General features: G+C 39.0%; 1 protein-coding gene across 1 annotated transcript in view; it reads left to right on the forward strand.

Annotated features, from left to right (window-relative positions):
- Positions 1-5577: 5577 nt before the first annotated feature.
- Positions 5578-14899, forward strand: part of LOC120474955 (ras-related protein Rab-37) — a 46941-nt gene continuing 37619 nt past the window's right edge. Inside the window, exon 1 of the mRNA XM_039665611.2 lies at positions 5578-6108. Coding sequence (XP_039521545.2) covers positions 5578-6108 — 531 coding nt within the window. The remainder of the gene's footprint in view (positions 6109-14899) is intronic.

Consider the following 14899-nt stretch of genomic DNA (forward strand, 5'->3'; position numbering starts at 1 on the left):
GTTTTGTACGGAGCCCCTCTAGTCCCACTTTGGTAAAAAAAAATAATTATAACTATCTTGTGGCCTCAAGATACTAACTCGTGGCCACAAGATAGTAACTCGTGGCCTCAAGATAGTAACTCGTGGCCTCAAGATAGTAACTCGTGGCCACAAGATAGTAACTCGTGGCCACAAGATAGTAACTCGTGGCCACAAGATAGTAACTCGTGGCCTCAAGATACTAACTCGTGGCCTCGAGATACTAACTCGTGGCCTCGAGATACTAACTCGTGGCCACGAGATACTAACTCGTGGCCTCGAGATAGTAACTCGTGGCCTCGAGATACTAACTCTATCTTGTGGCCACGAGTTACTATCTTGAGGCCACGAGTTAGTATCTTGAGGCCACGAGTTACTATCTTGAGGCCACGAGTTACTATCTTGTGGCCACGAGTTACTATCTTGTGGCCACGAGTTACTATCTTGTGGCCACGAGTTAGTATCTTGTGGCCACGAGTTAGTATCTTGTGGCCACGAGTTAGTAGCTTGTGGCCACGAGTTACTATCTTGTGGCCACGAGTTACTATCTTGTGGCCACGAGTTACTATCTTGTGGCCACGAGTTAGTATCTTGAGGCCACGAGTTACTATCTTGAGGCCACGAGTTACTATCTTGAGGCCACGAGTTACTATCTTGTGGCCACGAGTTAGTATCTTGAGGCCACGAGTTACTATCTTGAGGCCACGAGTTACTATCTTGTGGCCACGAGTTAGTATCTTGTGGCCACGAGTTACTATCTTGTGGCCACGAGTTAGTATCTTGAGGCCACGAGTTACTATCTTGAGGCCACGAGTTACTATCTTGTGGCCACGAGTTAGTATCTTGTGGCCACGAGTTACTATCTTGTGGCCACGAGTTAGTATCTTGTGGCCACGAGTTACTATTTTGTGGCCACGAGTTACTATCTTGAGGCCACGAGTTACTATCTTGAGGCCACGAGTTACTATCTTGTGGCCACGAGTTAGTATCTTGAGGCGACGAGTTACTATCTTGAGGCCACGAGTTACTATCTTGTGGCCACGAGTTAGTATCTTGTGGCCACGAGTTAGTATCTTGTGGCCACGAGTTAGTATCTTGAGGCCACGAGTTACTATCTTGAGGCCACGAGTTACTATCTTGTGGCCACGAGTTAGTATCTTGTGGCCACGAGTTACTATCTTGTGGCCACGAGTTACTATCTTGTGGCCACGAGTTACTATCTTGTGGCCACGAGTTAGTATCTTGAGGCCACGAGTTACTATCTTGAGGCCACGAGTTACTATCTTGAGGCCACGAGTTAGTATCTTGAGGCCACGAGTTACTATCTTGAGGCCACAAGATAGTTATAATTAATTTTTTTTTTACCAAAGTGGGACTAGAGGGGCTCCGTAGTTTTGTACCCCTTTTTTAAAGGAATATTTCAGCCAAAAATGACATTCATCCTTATGTCAATCTATATGACTTTCTGATGGAACACAAAAGAAGATCTTAAAAATAATGTTCACATTGTTGAATGAACAAAAAAATGACTTGTGTGCAATATTTCAAGTTATTTGCTGAAAGTCTCTCCTTACTCCATAAACACAAAATTGCATTCATACGTGTACATATTCAAAGCGACTGCATTACGTTTAGTTATGGTACATGACGCGAGAAACGTCATTTGGTGTCTTTGGAATGGAAACCCAGCAAAATCTGACCTTTTTAAGCTAATTTCTTTGAAAATGCAAGTTTCCATCAACTTTCACGCATTATTGAGGGTTTCAAAATGTGCATTAAAATGGTTTGATGGTTTTGAACCTGCACAAAAGCAAAGTTTCATTTCAGTTTTAATGGAGGGTTAGCCATTTATTAAAGGCTTACCCAAAAATGAAAATGCTGTCAATATTTACTCGCCTTCATGTCATTTCAAACCATAAGACCTTCGTTCATCTTTGAAACACAAGTGAACAGTTTTTAAAGCACTATTATTCCCTTTTTCGGAAACTAATAGAAAAGGTTTTCATGCTTGAATGTTCAAAAACATTGTTTTTTCTCATATTCTCCATTGTTGCAGCTCCTCTCTTCTCGGTCTGTCAGTAACGCTCTGGGGTGCGTTTCCCGAAAGCATTGTTAGCCAACTATGGTCGCAAGTTCCGTCGTTACCAATAGAGTTCAATTGAAATTGCGACCAACTTGCGACCATAGTTGGCTAACGATGCTTTCGGGAAACCCACCCCTGTTTAGTTCCCTTCTCTATGAAGACCCTCCTTCTGAAAACACTATGCTCTTATTGGTCGGCTGGATCAGTGTGTTGTGATTGGTCAACTGCTTCCAGAGTGTTTGGGAAATGTCCCGCACCTTAACATAACCACCAATTTTAGCACTCTACTAACTAACTCAACCAGGCCCCGCCCCTTTACTTTGCCTTGAATTATTTAAATAATGACGTGTTCGTTCAAGACCTCAAAGTTTTGAGTTTAGTAACAGTGACACAGATATAGAGAATAACTCTCGCTGAAGAGACATTTTTCATGCTCAAACAGCAACTTTACACACTAAAGGAAAAGTATAATAAGTCCTCTTTAATGAAAACTTCAAGGTTTCTGCTCTTTCATTAAAGTGACATTCAACCAAAATGAAAACCACTTGTACATAAACTCACCTACTATTACTGTGTTTGACCCCCTTTCTCCTTCAGAGCTGCCTTAATTGTACGTGGCATTGATTAAACAAGTTGCTGAAAGCATTCTTTACAAATGTTGGCCCATATTGATAGAATAGCATCTTGCAGTTGATGGAGATTTGTGGGATGCACGTCCAGGGCACGAAGCTCCCGTTCCACCACATCCCAAAGATGCTCTATTGGGTTGAGATCTGGTGACTGTGGGGGCCATTTTAGTACAGTCAACTCATTGTCATGTTCAAGAAACCAATTTGAAATGATTCAAGCTTTGTGACATGGTGCATTATCCTGCTGGAAGTAGCCATCAGAGGATGAGGACATGGTGGCCATAAAGGGATGGACATGGTCAGAAACAATGCTCAGGTAGGCCGTGGAATTTAAACGAGGCCCAATTGGCACTAAGGGGCCTAAAGTGTGCCAAGAAAACATCCCCCACACCATTACACCACCACCACCAGCCTGCACAGTGGTAACAAGGCATGATGGATCCATGTTCTCATTCTGCTTACGCCAAATTCTGACTCTACCATCTGAATGTCTCAACAGAAATCGAGACTCATCAGACCAGGCAACGTTTTTACAGTATTCAACTGTCCAATTTTGGCGAGCTCTTGCAAATTGTAGCCTCTTTTTCCTATTTGTAGTGGAGATGAGTGGTACCCGGTGGGGTCTTCTGCTGTTGTAGCCCATCCGCCTCAAGGTTGGCTCAAATGCTTTGCTGCATACCTCGGTTGTAACGAGTGGTTGTTTCAGTCAAAGTTGCTCTTCTATCAGCCTGAATAAGTCGACCCATTCTTCTCTCGCATCAACAAGGTATTTTCGCCCACAGGACAAGACTGCCGCATACTGGATGTTTTTCCCTTTTCACACCATTCTTTGTAAACCCTAGAAATGGTTGTGTGTGAAAATCCCAGTAATTGAGCAGATTGTGAAATACTCAGACCGGCCCGTCTGGCACCAACAACCATGCCACACTCAAAAGGACTTAAATCACCTTTCTACCCCATCCTGACATTCAGTTTGGAGTTCAGGAGATTGTCTTGACCAGGACCACACCCCTAAATGCATTCAAGCAACTGCCATGTGATTGATTGATTAGATAATCGGATTAATGGGAAATTGAACAGGTGTTCCTAATAATCCTTTAGGTGAGTGTAGATCGTTCACAAGAGAAGTGCACTTGTACATACTCTCACTGATTTCTTTCAGCTCTTGTATTCAGGAATCTCACACTTGAGCACGATCTGGAAAAATAAATAAAGGCCTAAAGCTTCCAGACAGTATCGTGAGGAGGTCATGACTCGCTCATGAACGTGCAATCAGTGATCTATGGGGAAGTACCCAGATAGCAAACTGACATTGAATCAACGTGGAAATATGACATCGAAACAACGTTGATCTGACATTGTTTTGCTCATCGAATTAACGTTGAACCAACGTCAGACGCGTCATTCTTTTAAAACTAACGGAAAATCAACTTGAAATCAACGCGTCGTTTCAACGTTATGAAAGCAAACCAATTTTCGATTTTCATTTAGCTTTGAAGAATGCCGCATCTGACGTTGGTTCAACGTTAATTCGATGAGCAAAATCAACGTTGTTTCAATGTCATGAGAGACGTCGTTTCCACGTTGATTCAATGTCAGTTTGCTGTCTGGGTAAAGATATTTGCATTATAACATTGGGATTAAGTCACACATGGATTACTTTTGCAGTGCCTTTGTGACATTTTTTAAGTGTTTTAGACTTTTAATGGAGGTTTCATCAAAAAATATCTTCGTCTGTGTTTCAAAGTTGAGTGAAAATCTTTGGCTTTATGAAAGATTTGAAATACAGTGCACGAGTCATATGAACTGTATGGAACTGTCTTTTTTCGGAGCCTGACGGCACCAGGATGTCAAACGTCAGCTTAAATAAATCAGTTCTGCTTCCTTTTGCCTTCCACAGAAGAAAGTATTTCGGGTTTGGAACATGAGGCTGAGTACATGATGGTAGAATTAACATTTTTGGCAGAACTGTCCCTATAAATGACAAAATACAGTTGGAATTGGGAAAAGATCTGTTTCTAAGTAAATGTGTCATGGCTGGTTGCCACTTTTAATTTTTTTAACCACCCACATTTGTCCATTTCTTGTTAATTTGTCTTCTCGCCTTCCACTGAAGATGTCACTAAGAAACATAAGTCAAAACAATTGTGTCTTGTGCGACATGCTGCTTTCATTTGACTCGTATCATGCTTCCTTTACAGTCGATTTTAAGTGCCCCGACGTGTTTCAAAGGGGTTTGTTCAGGTTTTGATTTACTGATCAGAAAACTCTTTGCTGCGTTAGATTTTAAAGTGTGCTTTTGATCTTCATGTAAAGCTTTTGTGGTATCAAGAGAAACAAGTGAATGAATGAATGCTTATTTTTGTATTTAAAGTCCTATTTTAACCTGTCAATGAGAGTTTTTTTGTTTTACCTTCATCATCATCAGTCTCACCGGGTCTCTGTGGGGCGCAAACACCAGTCCTAACCTAAAAGTTCGGGACACACTGAATCAGAGCTTTGTTTTAGGGCTGATGGATGGCAACACATGACATATGATAGCACAATAAAGATGTGAAATCAAGTCAGTCATGCCTTGTTTATTTGTTGTCTGGCGAAGTTTCACTGTAACTGTCAATCCTCCACTTGGAGTAACGCAAAGCAAATTCATTTTTAAAAGCTTCCTTGTTCAAAAGGTTCTACCCCACAGGAATGACCCAGGATGTTTTGTCACACTTTTGTACTGCACGCCACAGGAAGCACTGCTGTTAAATATTTATCAGCGTAAACGTCATCAGGTTATAAGACTCTCTGGCGCGAGTCATTCATCGGAGACGGGACGAGATTAGAGACGCTGAGTTCCTCTCAATGACTGTGAAAGATCTGCTGTTGAGGAGCTCCTCACAAATGGAGCTGGGCATGGAGAGCTCTGCGGACCGAGAGCCGATGGAGCGGGGAGAGCCGGCAGATCCGGGAGAGCCGGTGGAGTCGAGAGAGCCGGTGGAGTGGAGAGAGCCGGTGGAGCGGGGAGAGCCGGTGGAGCGGGGAGAGCCGGTGGAGCGGGGAGAGCCGGTGGAGTGGAGCGAGCCGGTGGAGCGGGGAGAGCCGGCAGATCCGGGAGAGCCGGTGGAGCCGATGGAGCGGGGAGAGCTGGTGGAGCCGATGGAGCGGGGAGAGCTGGTGGAGCCGATGGAGCGGGGAGAGCCGGCAGATCCGGGAGAGGCAGTGGAGTCGAGAGAGCCGGTGAAGTGGGGAGAGTCGGTGGAGCGGGGAGATCCCGCTGATCCTGACAGCGCTTACGGCTCCTCTCCAGTGGACACCGACACAGAGGAGGGACAGACCAGCTCACTCTCCACCAGCTCACTCACACTCACATACAATGAGCAGCTCATGCATAAGGTGAACACTACCAAACTCATCTATCAGTCTGTCTGTCTGTCTATATATCTTGTTTATCTACCTATCGATCTTGTTTATCTACATCTTTTTTATCTATCTATATCTATCTATCCTGTTTATCCATCTATCTATCTATCTTATTTATATCTATCTATCTATCTATCTATCTATCTATCTATCTATCTATCTATCTATCTATCTGTTGGTCTTATCTATCAATCTATCTATCTATCTATCTATCTATCTATCTATCTATCTATCTATCTATCTATCTATCTATCTATCTCTGTCTTGTCTATCTATCTATCTATCTATCTATCTATCTATCTATCTATCTATCTATCTATCTATCTATCTATCTATCTATCTATCTATCTATCTATCTATCTATCTATCTATCTATCTATCTATCTGTTGGTCCTATCTATCTATCTATCTCTGTCATGTTTATCTATCTATCTATCTATCTATCTATCTATCTATCTATCTATCTATCTATCTATCTATCTATCTATCTATCTATCTATCTATCTATCTATCTATCTATCTATCTATCTGTTGGTCCTATCTATCTATCTATCTGTTGGTCCTATCTATCTATCTATCTATCTATCTATCTATCTATCTATCTATCTATCTATCTATCTATCTATCTATCTATCTATCTGTTGGTCCTATCTATCTATCTATCTATCTATCTATCTATCTATCTATCTATCTATCTATCTATCTATCTATCTATCTATCTATCTATCTATCTATCTATCTATCTATCTATCTATCTATCTATCTATCTCTGTCTTGTCTATCTATCTATCTATCTATCTATCTATCTATCTATCTATCTATCTATCTATCTATCTATCTGTTGGTCCTATCTATCTATCTATCTCTGTCATGTTTATCTATCTATCTATCTATCTATCTATCTATCTATCTATCTATCTATCTATCTGTTGGTCCTATCTATCTATCTATCTGTTGGTCCTATCTATCTATCTATCTATCTATCTATCTATCTATCTATCTATCTGTTGGTCCTATCTATCTATCTATCTATCTATCTATCTATCTATCTATCTATCTATCTATCTATCTATCTATCTATCTATCTATCTATCTATCTATCTATCTATCTATCTATCTATCTATCCTGTTTATCCATCTATCTATCATCCATCTATCTATATATCTTATTTCTATCTATCTATCTATCTATCTATCTATCTATCTATCTATCTATCTATCTATCTATCTATCTATCCTGTTTATCCATCTATCTATATATCTTATTTATATCTATCTATCTATCTATCTATCTATCTATCTATCTATCTATCTATCTATCTATCTATCTATCTATCTATCCTGTTTATCCATCTATCTATCATCATCTATCTATATATCTTATTTATATCTATCCTCTCTATCTATCTATCTATCTATCTATCTGTTGGTCCTATCTATCTATCTATCTATCTATCTATCTATCTATCTATCTATCTATCTATCTATCTATCTATCTATCTATCTATCTATCTATCTATCTATCTATCTATCTATCTGTTGGTCCTGTATATCTATCTATCTATCTATCTATCTATCTATCTATCTATCTATCTATCTATCTATCTATCTATCTATCTATCTATCTATCTATCTATCTATCTATCTATCTGTCTGTCTGTCTGTCTGTCTATTCTGTTTCTATCGATATCTATCTTGTTTATCTATTTATCCTGTTTATCTGTCTATCTATCATATCTATCTATCTGTCCTGTTTATCTGTCTATCTATCTATACTGTATCTGTCTATCTCTTTGTCTGTCTGTCCATCTATTTGTGTATGTTCTGCTAGTTTCTATTAAAAGCTGAATCAGCTGTGATTATGGCTCTCGGGTAGGAAGTCACACTCCCACAGCCTCACAGTCAGTGCCAGAGACTAAACCAGTACAACGCTGGACACGACTGCATGATTAACACACGGCCTTCAGTCCATGGAGGTGTTGTACTCATCCGTATGGGGGGACTGGCGTGGTGAGAGAGGTTGTATTGTACATTTAACAGTATGACTTCATTTTACAGTATCTGTGCAATCGATTTAAAAATGTGAAAGTTACTTAAAAACGTTTTATTTTCTGGTTCTTTCTAAATAGATACCAATAAATTAAGGTCTGAAGAACCTATAATGTAATATCATGAATTATTCCACACAAGAACGAAATTCGGGTTCTTGTTAGGAAGATGAATCTTAACTATACCTAGTAAAGAACCATTTTCAAGAATATAAACCTCATATTGGGCTATTGTTTCCAAACTAGAGGTGTACAGTGTACTTATATAGCTAACTACAGATGATTTTGTTCCTTTTTTTAGCATTTACGTGGACATGGTGAGGAAGGACGCCAGGAAATGAGTTGATTAAAGAAACATTAGATCAGTTGCTCTGCGTGAGGGTGTTGACCGTTTCATGTTGTTGTTTTCTATTATTTAAACGCTACATGGAAAAACTTTCACTCGGTCAGAACTGATTAGAAAACGTTGTGTGTAGTTATTCAATTATTCAACAGCAATCTATACTGCAATGCTTTAGTACAAATATATTTAGCTATAGGCCTAAAATTGCTGATTACTCCTATGTATTATTGTGAAAAAATTTCACCCATTTTTCAAGCTTCCAGGCCGTGTCACACTGCAATAATGAAGTATCTCAGCAATATCTACAGAGGCAGAGACTTTGGCTGCGTAAATGCATGCGTCGCCATGGTAATGGCATCCTGTGTGCCCGTCACGTGCCTCGTGTGGTTTGTTCCGTTGTGTTGTTCCTTAATCAAGCATTTCAAAGCTGAATGAGCAATGAGGGATTTAGGGAATGTCAAGCATGGATGAGATTCGTATGAAATAATAATAAGAGTTTGGAAGCCTGTGGGCTCTGAGTTCGACGCGATTCATCTCCTGAAATCATCCCGCAGGTGTTCGTTTGATTAAACAATGCCATGTGACAATCAAAGCTTCGTATATTCTAAATGATGACACAGTTTCAAAAACAATCATCAAAAGATCTATCCGACACAGAAAGTGTCACCGAACGTAATATTGTGTCTGCCTGCGGCATTGCAGGGATTAGAGGAGACACTAGATTAAACTAAGCGGAGAACAACCACCAATCTGCCCTCGAGCTGATAAATGCCCTCGAACATGTGCTTTTGCAAGCACTGGCCGGATGTGGTAACCATGGCAACCAGCGCAGGATGATGCCCACGTCCTCAGTCAGACCCCACAGAGATGTGGCGCTTTTAAAGGGGGCGAGTGTGAGACCCTTGAAAATGACGGCCTACATAAAATAGCACTATTTTATCACCAAATATTGAATTCAATTGTTTTGTCAACTTGTTTTCTTTCAGTTAAAACAAGTTTTGTATTTATTTTTTAAACTGATTGATCCAATATTTGCTGATAAAATAGCGTAACAAGTGATTTATCCATTTTTTTTTTTTTTTTTTTTTGTAGGCCGGTCATTTATTCCTGTGAACACAAATGTGACTTCATGACATTTCGTGTACAAAATAAAAGCATTTCAAAACAAATTTCCTGGTTAACCATTAAAGCACACTAGTGTGATAAACAGAGACATTTTTTTCCAATTTTTTTGTAAGGTTGACAAAATTATCCACAAATTCCAAAAAAACAACAACAACAACAACAAATCACTCAAAAACTGAGGTACATAATGCCTACGATCGATAATTTCCGAAAATAAATTAAAAAACTGTCCCAATTGACAGAAAAGAAGTTGACAAAAAGGTTGAATCCAATATTTGTTGCATTATTATTTTGAATATTATTTATGCGCTATCTTTTTTGCTTTTTTTTTTTGTTTTATTTGTTTTCGTTTTTTTAACCAAACCTGTGTCACAATACTAGGTACGTATTTCTATTTCCCTCGGGAAGACACATTGTATATTGAAAATGCTAACACTGAATAAACATGTAAAAAAAAAAAAAAGCATAATGAGACATTTATAAACTATTTTTTTGTAGGCCGGTCATACATTCTTTGAAGTTGTTAGACTCTGGGAGAGTAAACTCAGTAAATTTAATAGCAGGGTACTTGAAAATCCTCTCCGGGTCAAAATGACCCGAACACAACCTGAGGTTAAAGTAGCGACTATTACCTAATTAAATGTCAAACAATAAAGACATTTTTGCCGGATTCAGAACATCTTGAACTTGTATACTGATGTAGCTGTATTTAATGAGTTTTGATGAGGTCTGAGAGGTTCCTGAACCAGCCACAGGCAGCAACGTCATTATTAAGTTATAAAGACATCGATAAATTGATGTAGTAAACAGTACAGCGCTTCCTGGCTCACTATTGGCCAGCTCCTGCGTCAGCATCAATATGACTCAATATGACTCGAGGAAGAAAGGTATGACTATTAGTTATTACGCCTTCATCATGTTGGGGTTGGACTATGAGAGAAAAAGATGAGAAAAATTATGTCGGAAAGACATCTTTTCAACGAGTTATGCACAAAAGTCGGACGTCGAAAAGACGTCTTTTCAACGTGTTATGCACAAAAGTCGGACGTCGAAAAGACGTCTTTTCGACGTCCGACTTCCACTGAGGGGCCAGAATGAATGTTTTTCATGACGTCTTTTTTTGACGTGTTCTGCACATCTGATATAGACGTTAATGGATCCTTCGTACAAGGTTAAAAACTAGATCAAATGTGACCATTTTCAACATTATTTATGGTCTCATTTAGACAATTTATACTGCTTCTGGACTAAATAAACACTCTCAGGATGCATTACATTAAAACTCATGTTTATTTCAATGTAATTTCCTTACATTGTTTAGATGGTGATATTTGTTTTATTTTAAGTCACCATTGTGGTGATCAGTGTTTGCTTTAGTTGGACTCTTGGTCCCAGTTTTTCTTTACTTTAGCTTTTCTTTGGCTGTTGTAACTGTGTGTTTGAATAACACCATTGTTGTGACAGAGAAAGCCAAGAACTGTAAAATTGGCTCTCATCAGCTTCTTGTTGTTGTTGTTGATGATGATGATGAAATCAACATAAAGTGAGCATTTAACGTTGTGTTTAGGCTTTTGTGTTTATAACCAGTTTATAACCACCAACCTTGTGGAACTGCATTATTTGGGCTAGTAGCGTGGAAGGTGGACAAAATGCAAGTTTACACAATGTTTTGAGAAAATGTACCATATAGTCACACACAGACATCAAGATTTTGCATGTGATTCACAACAATGGTGACAATAAAAAATGCTTCACCCTGCAATGCTTTCATAGTACAAAACATCCTTAATTCCCAAGCTTTTTTTGTTTTGGTTGTCACCATTGTTGTGAATCATATCCAAAATCTTGATATCTCTGTGTGACTATGTGATTCACTTTCTTAAAATATTTTATACACAGTGATCATTTTAAAGTTACTGATCCAAAGAATGTAGTTCCACAAGATTGGTGGTTATAAATATAAGATATCAGATAAAAGCTGTTTAATGCTTGCATTGTGTTGATTTTGTCATCATCAACAAACAGCTGAAGACAGCTGATTTTTCATTTTCTTGGCTTTCTCTGCACAAACAATGGTGTTATACAAACACCCAATTAAGCTAAAGTAAGAAGATCTGGGACCAAGAGACCCAACTAAAGCAAACACTGATCACCACAATGGTGATTTAAAATGAAACAAATATCACCATCATGTCTTCTTCAAAATCGTGTATTAGAAAGATTACGCAAAATACGCAAAGGCTTATCACCCATTTATTGGGCGATAGAACAAAAATGTTAATATGAACCTTAAAAGAAATTACAAAATTTGTATCAAAATGTTCATAAGTTAAGTATTGTTCATAAAAACGAGCATTAGATGAATAATTTCTGTTTAAACAGTTCAGAGTAAATTTACTTAAATCATTCTATATTTCTACTGAATAACACATGAAACTAAGAGAACCCATGTCAACCCATGAGTTGTTGATCACAAAAAAAAACACACAAAAAAAACCCCATCTTTATCTTAGAAAACGACGTTTATCTGAAAAGTGATTCAACTGTCCCGGCTCTCCCCTAGTGATGCTTGCCTTTGAACCCAGTATGATCAAACACCCTGACTGATCTCCTGATGAGAACGCTGTAAGTGAGCAGATCTGCTTTCTGTCCCCACAAATAATTCTTGTTGACGCCAGTAGCAGGTGGCGACATGAAGACTAATCTGTCTCTACAAAACAAGCTATGATCATCTCTCCCGTCCTAAAGCCGAGGCTCGTTTTTCCTCACATTTAAATCACGCTACGTAGACGAGAGAATGCAGCGAAAGGGAAATTAAAGGGATAGTTCACCCTAAAATGAAAATTCTCATGTTGTTCAACTCCGTAAGACCTTCGTTCATCTTCGGAAACACAAATTAAGATATTTTTGATTCAATCTGAGAGCTGGATCACCCCTCCAAAGGCTTCTAAGGGATCGAAAGTCGTTATTTTTGCCTTTTTTGTGCACAAAAAGTATTCTCGTCGCTTAATAACTTAAGATTGAGCTACTGTAGTCACTCTGACTATTTTAACAATGTCTTTCAAAACTTTTGGGCCGGCCAGATTCAATCCCTTTAAAAGCCTATAGAGGAGTGATCCAGCAATCAGATTTAATCAGAAATATCTTAATTTGTGTAAGATGAACGAAAGTCTTACGGGGTTGGAACAACATGAGGGAGAGTAATTACTGACAGAGTTTTCGTTTTTTGGGTGAACTATCACTTTAAGACATTTAATCATGCTTGATTACTCCCAGTGTTTGTTTGCACTATTTTTAGCAGAAGTCTGAAGCCTTTAGCTTATTTTGCTCTTTATGTTCAAATGTTTTTCATTTTAGTTTCACGTCTAAGCACAGAAGAAATAATGTAATATGCCATTTTCAATTAAATGGAAAACCTTTTATGTGTTTTGGCCGATCATTTACAAGACAACGGCGTTTTGGGGGCCTCAAATGAAAAAGTGTTTCACAGTGCAAATTTTTGAAACCGACACCGTTATCGTCATCGTAAATAGAAACTGAGGACATATAAATCTTTAGGTCCTGTACAAGAATTGTGTGTTCGATCCGCAGTTCTGCCGAGCCAGCGCCGAGACGACAACAATATAAAGAGTGACATTACGGTGCGATTTTAATGATGTGAATATTTTCTAGAAATAAAAGTTCCAGATACAGCATATTCATTTTTCATCAATTCTTGCACCAAACAACACAACAAGATGACATTTAATAATAGTCACAATTATTTAAGCTCCTTATTATGTAGCCGAATCTGTGCTGTTTTGTATTGGCCGCCTCCAGTTTTCACTTTGTTTTGCCTCCAGTTAGCGCCGTGACGTAACTGTGACGTCGGCGCAAAAGGGGTCTATAGGCCCGTAGTGTTTCAGTAGAGTGACATCGCCATCTACTGGCCCGGCATTAATAACAATGCAGCGTTTTTGTGGATGAGTGTGAATGGGATCATTTTTATCTGTACGTGAAAAACGCAAAAGGACCGCTTTTAGTATAACGTCGTCGCATAAACTAAGTGGCATTTGTGGAATGGGGAAAAAACGTGTTTTTCAAAAGTCAAACTGATTTTGACTTGAGCGCCACATTTTAAGAACGGCGTATCGTGCAAGACACTGCAAAAGACACGAGCGCAACGGTTAAACACGTCCATCTAATGCGTGTTTGCATAGACAAAACTATGAAAAAGTAGCGCACTGGAATGGAAAAACGCGTTCTGTGTGAAGGCCCTTGGACATTGACTCTGAAATTTTCGTTTTTTCGTATTCGTGATTCGGTGGATTTGAACACCATTCAAACTGCTCGCTACGGATGAAAAACAGAAAATCGAACCCGATCCGTTTTTTTTTCTTTCAGCGCAGTCTCATCCCAAGAAGTCATATAACTGACGTCTTGGGACGTCTTTTGACCATACGTCAACATCCGCCTTTTTAGGGTACCCTTAAAGGGTTAGTTCACCCAAAAATGAAAATTCTGTCAGTATTTACTCACCCTCATGTTGTTCCAACCCCGTAAGACCTTCGTTCATCTTCGGAACACAAATTAAGATATTTAAGATATTAAGATCGCTCCTGCATACAGTCCGTAGGCTTCTTGAGGGACTGGCTCTTGCTGTCCTCGAAAAGTCATTAAAGACATCGTTAAAATAGTCCAAGTGACTACAGGGGCTCAATCTTAAGTTTATCAAACGACGAGAACACTTTTGTGCGCAAAAAAACAACAAAAATAACGACTTTATTTCAACTATTCGTTTATTTCTCCCTCTGCGCGAGTCAGGTTACTAGTTTAATAGCGTAAGCTTCTGTTATTGTACGTCACACGCATCACACACACATGACCAGCGTCGGCCAATAGTGAGCCTACGTGTGACGTAGCTCTACGCAATCACACTACATTAACGGACTATAGGCTCATGGAGAAGGAAGTGAATAGTTGAATTAAAGTCGTTATTTTTGTTGTTTTTTTGCGCACAAAAGTGTTCTCGTCGTTTGATAAACTTAAGATTGAGCCCCTGTAGTCACTTGGACTATTTTAACGATGTCTTTAATGACTTTTCGAGGACAGCAAGAGCCAGTCCCTCAAGAAGCCTATGGACTGTATGCAGGAGCGATCTTAATATCTTAAATATCTTAATTTGTGTTGCAAAGATGAACGAAGGTCTTACGGGGTTGGAACAACATGGGGGTGAGTAAATACTGACAGAATTTTCATTTTTGGGTGA

Source organism: Pimephales promelas, chromosome 3, assembly GCF_988280905.1.
Source record: "Pimephales promelas chromosome 3, fPimPro1.hap1.1, whole genome shotgun sequence".
Taxonomy (NCBI): Eukaryota; Metazoa; Chordata; class Actinopteri; order Cypriniformes; family Leuciscidae; genus Pimephales; species Pimephales promelas.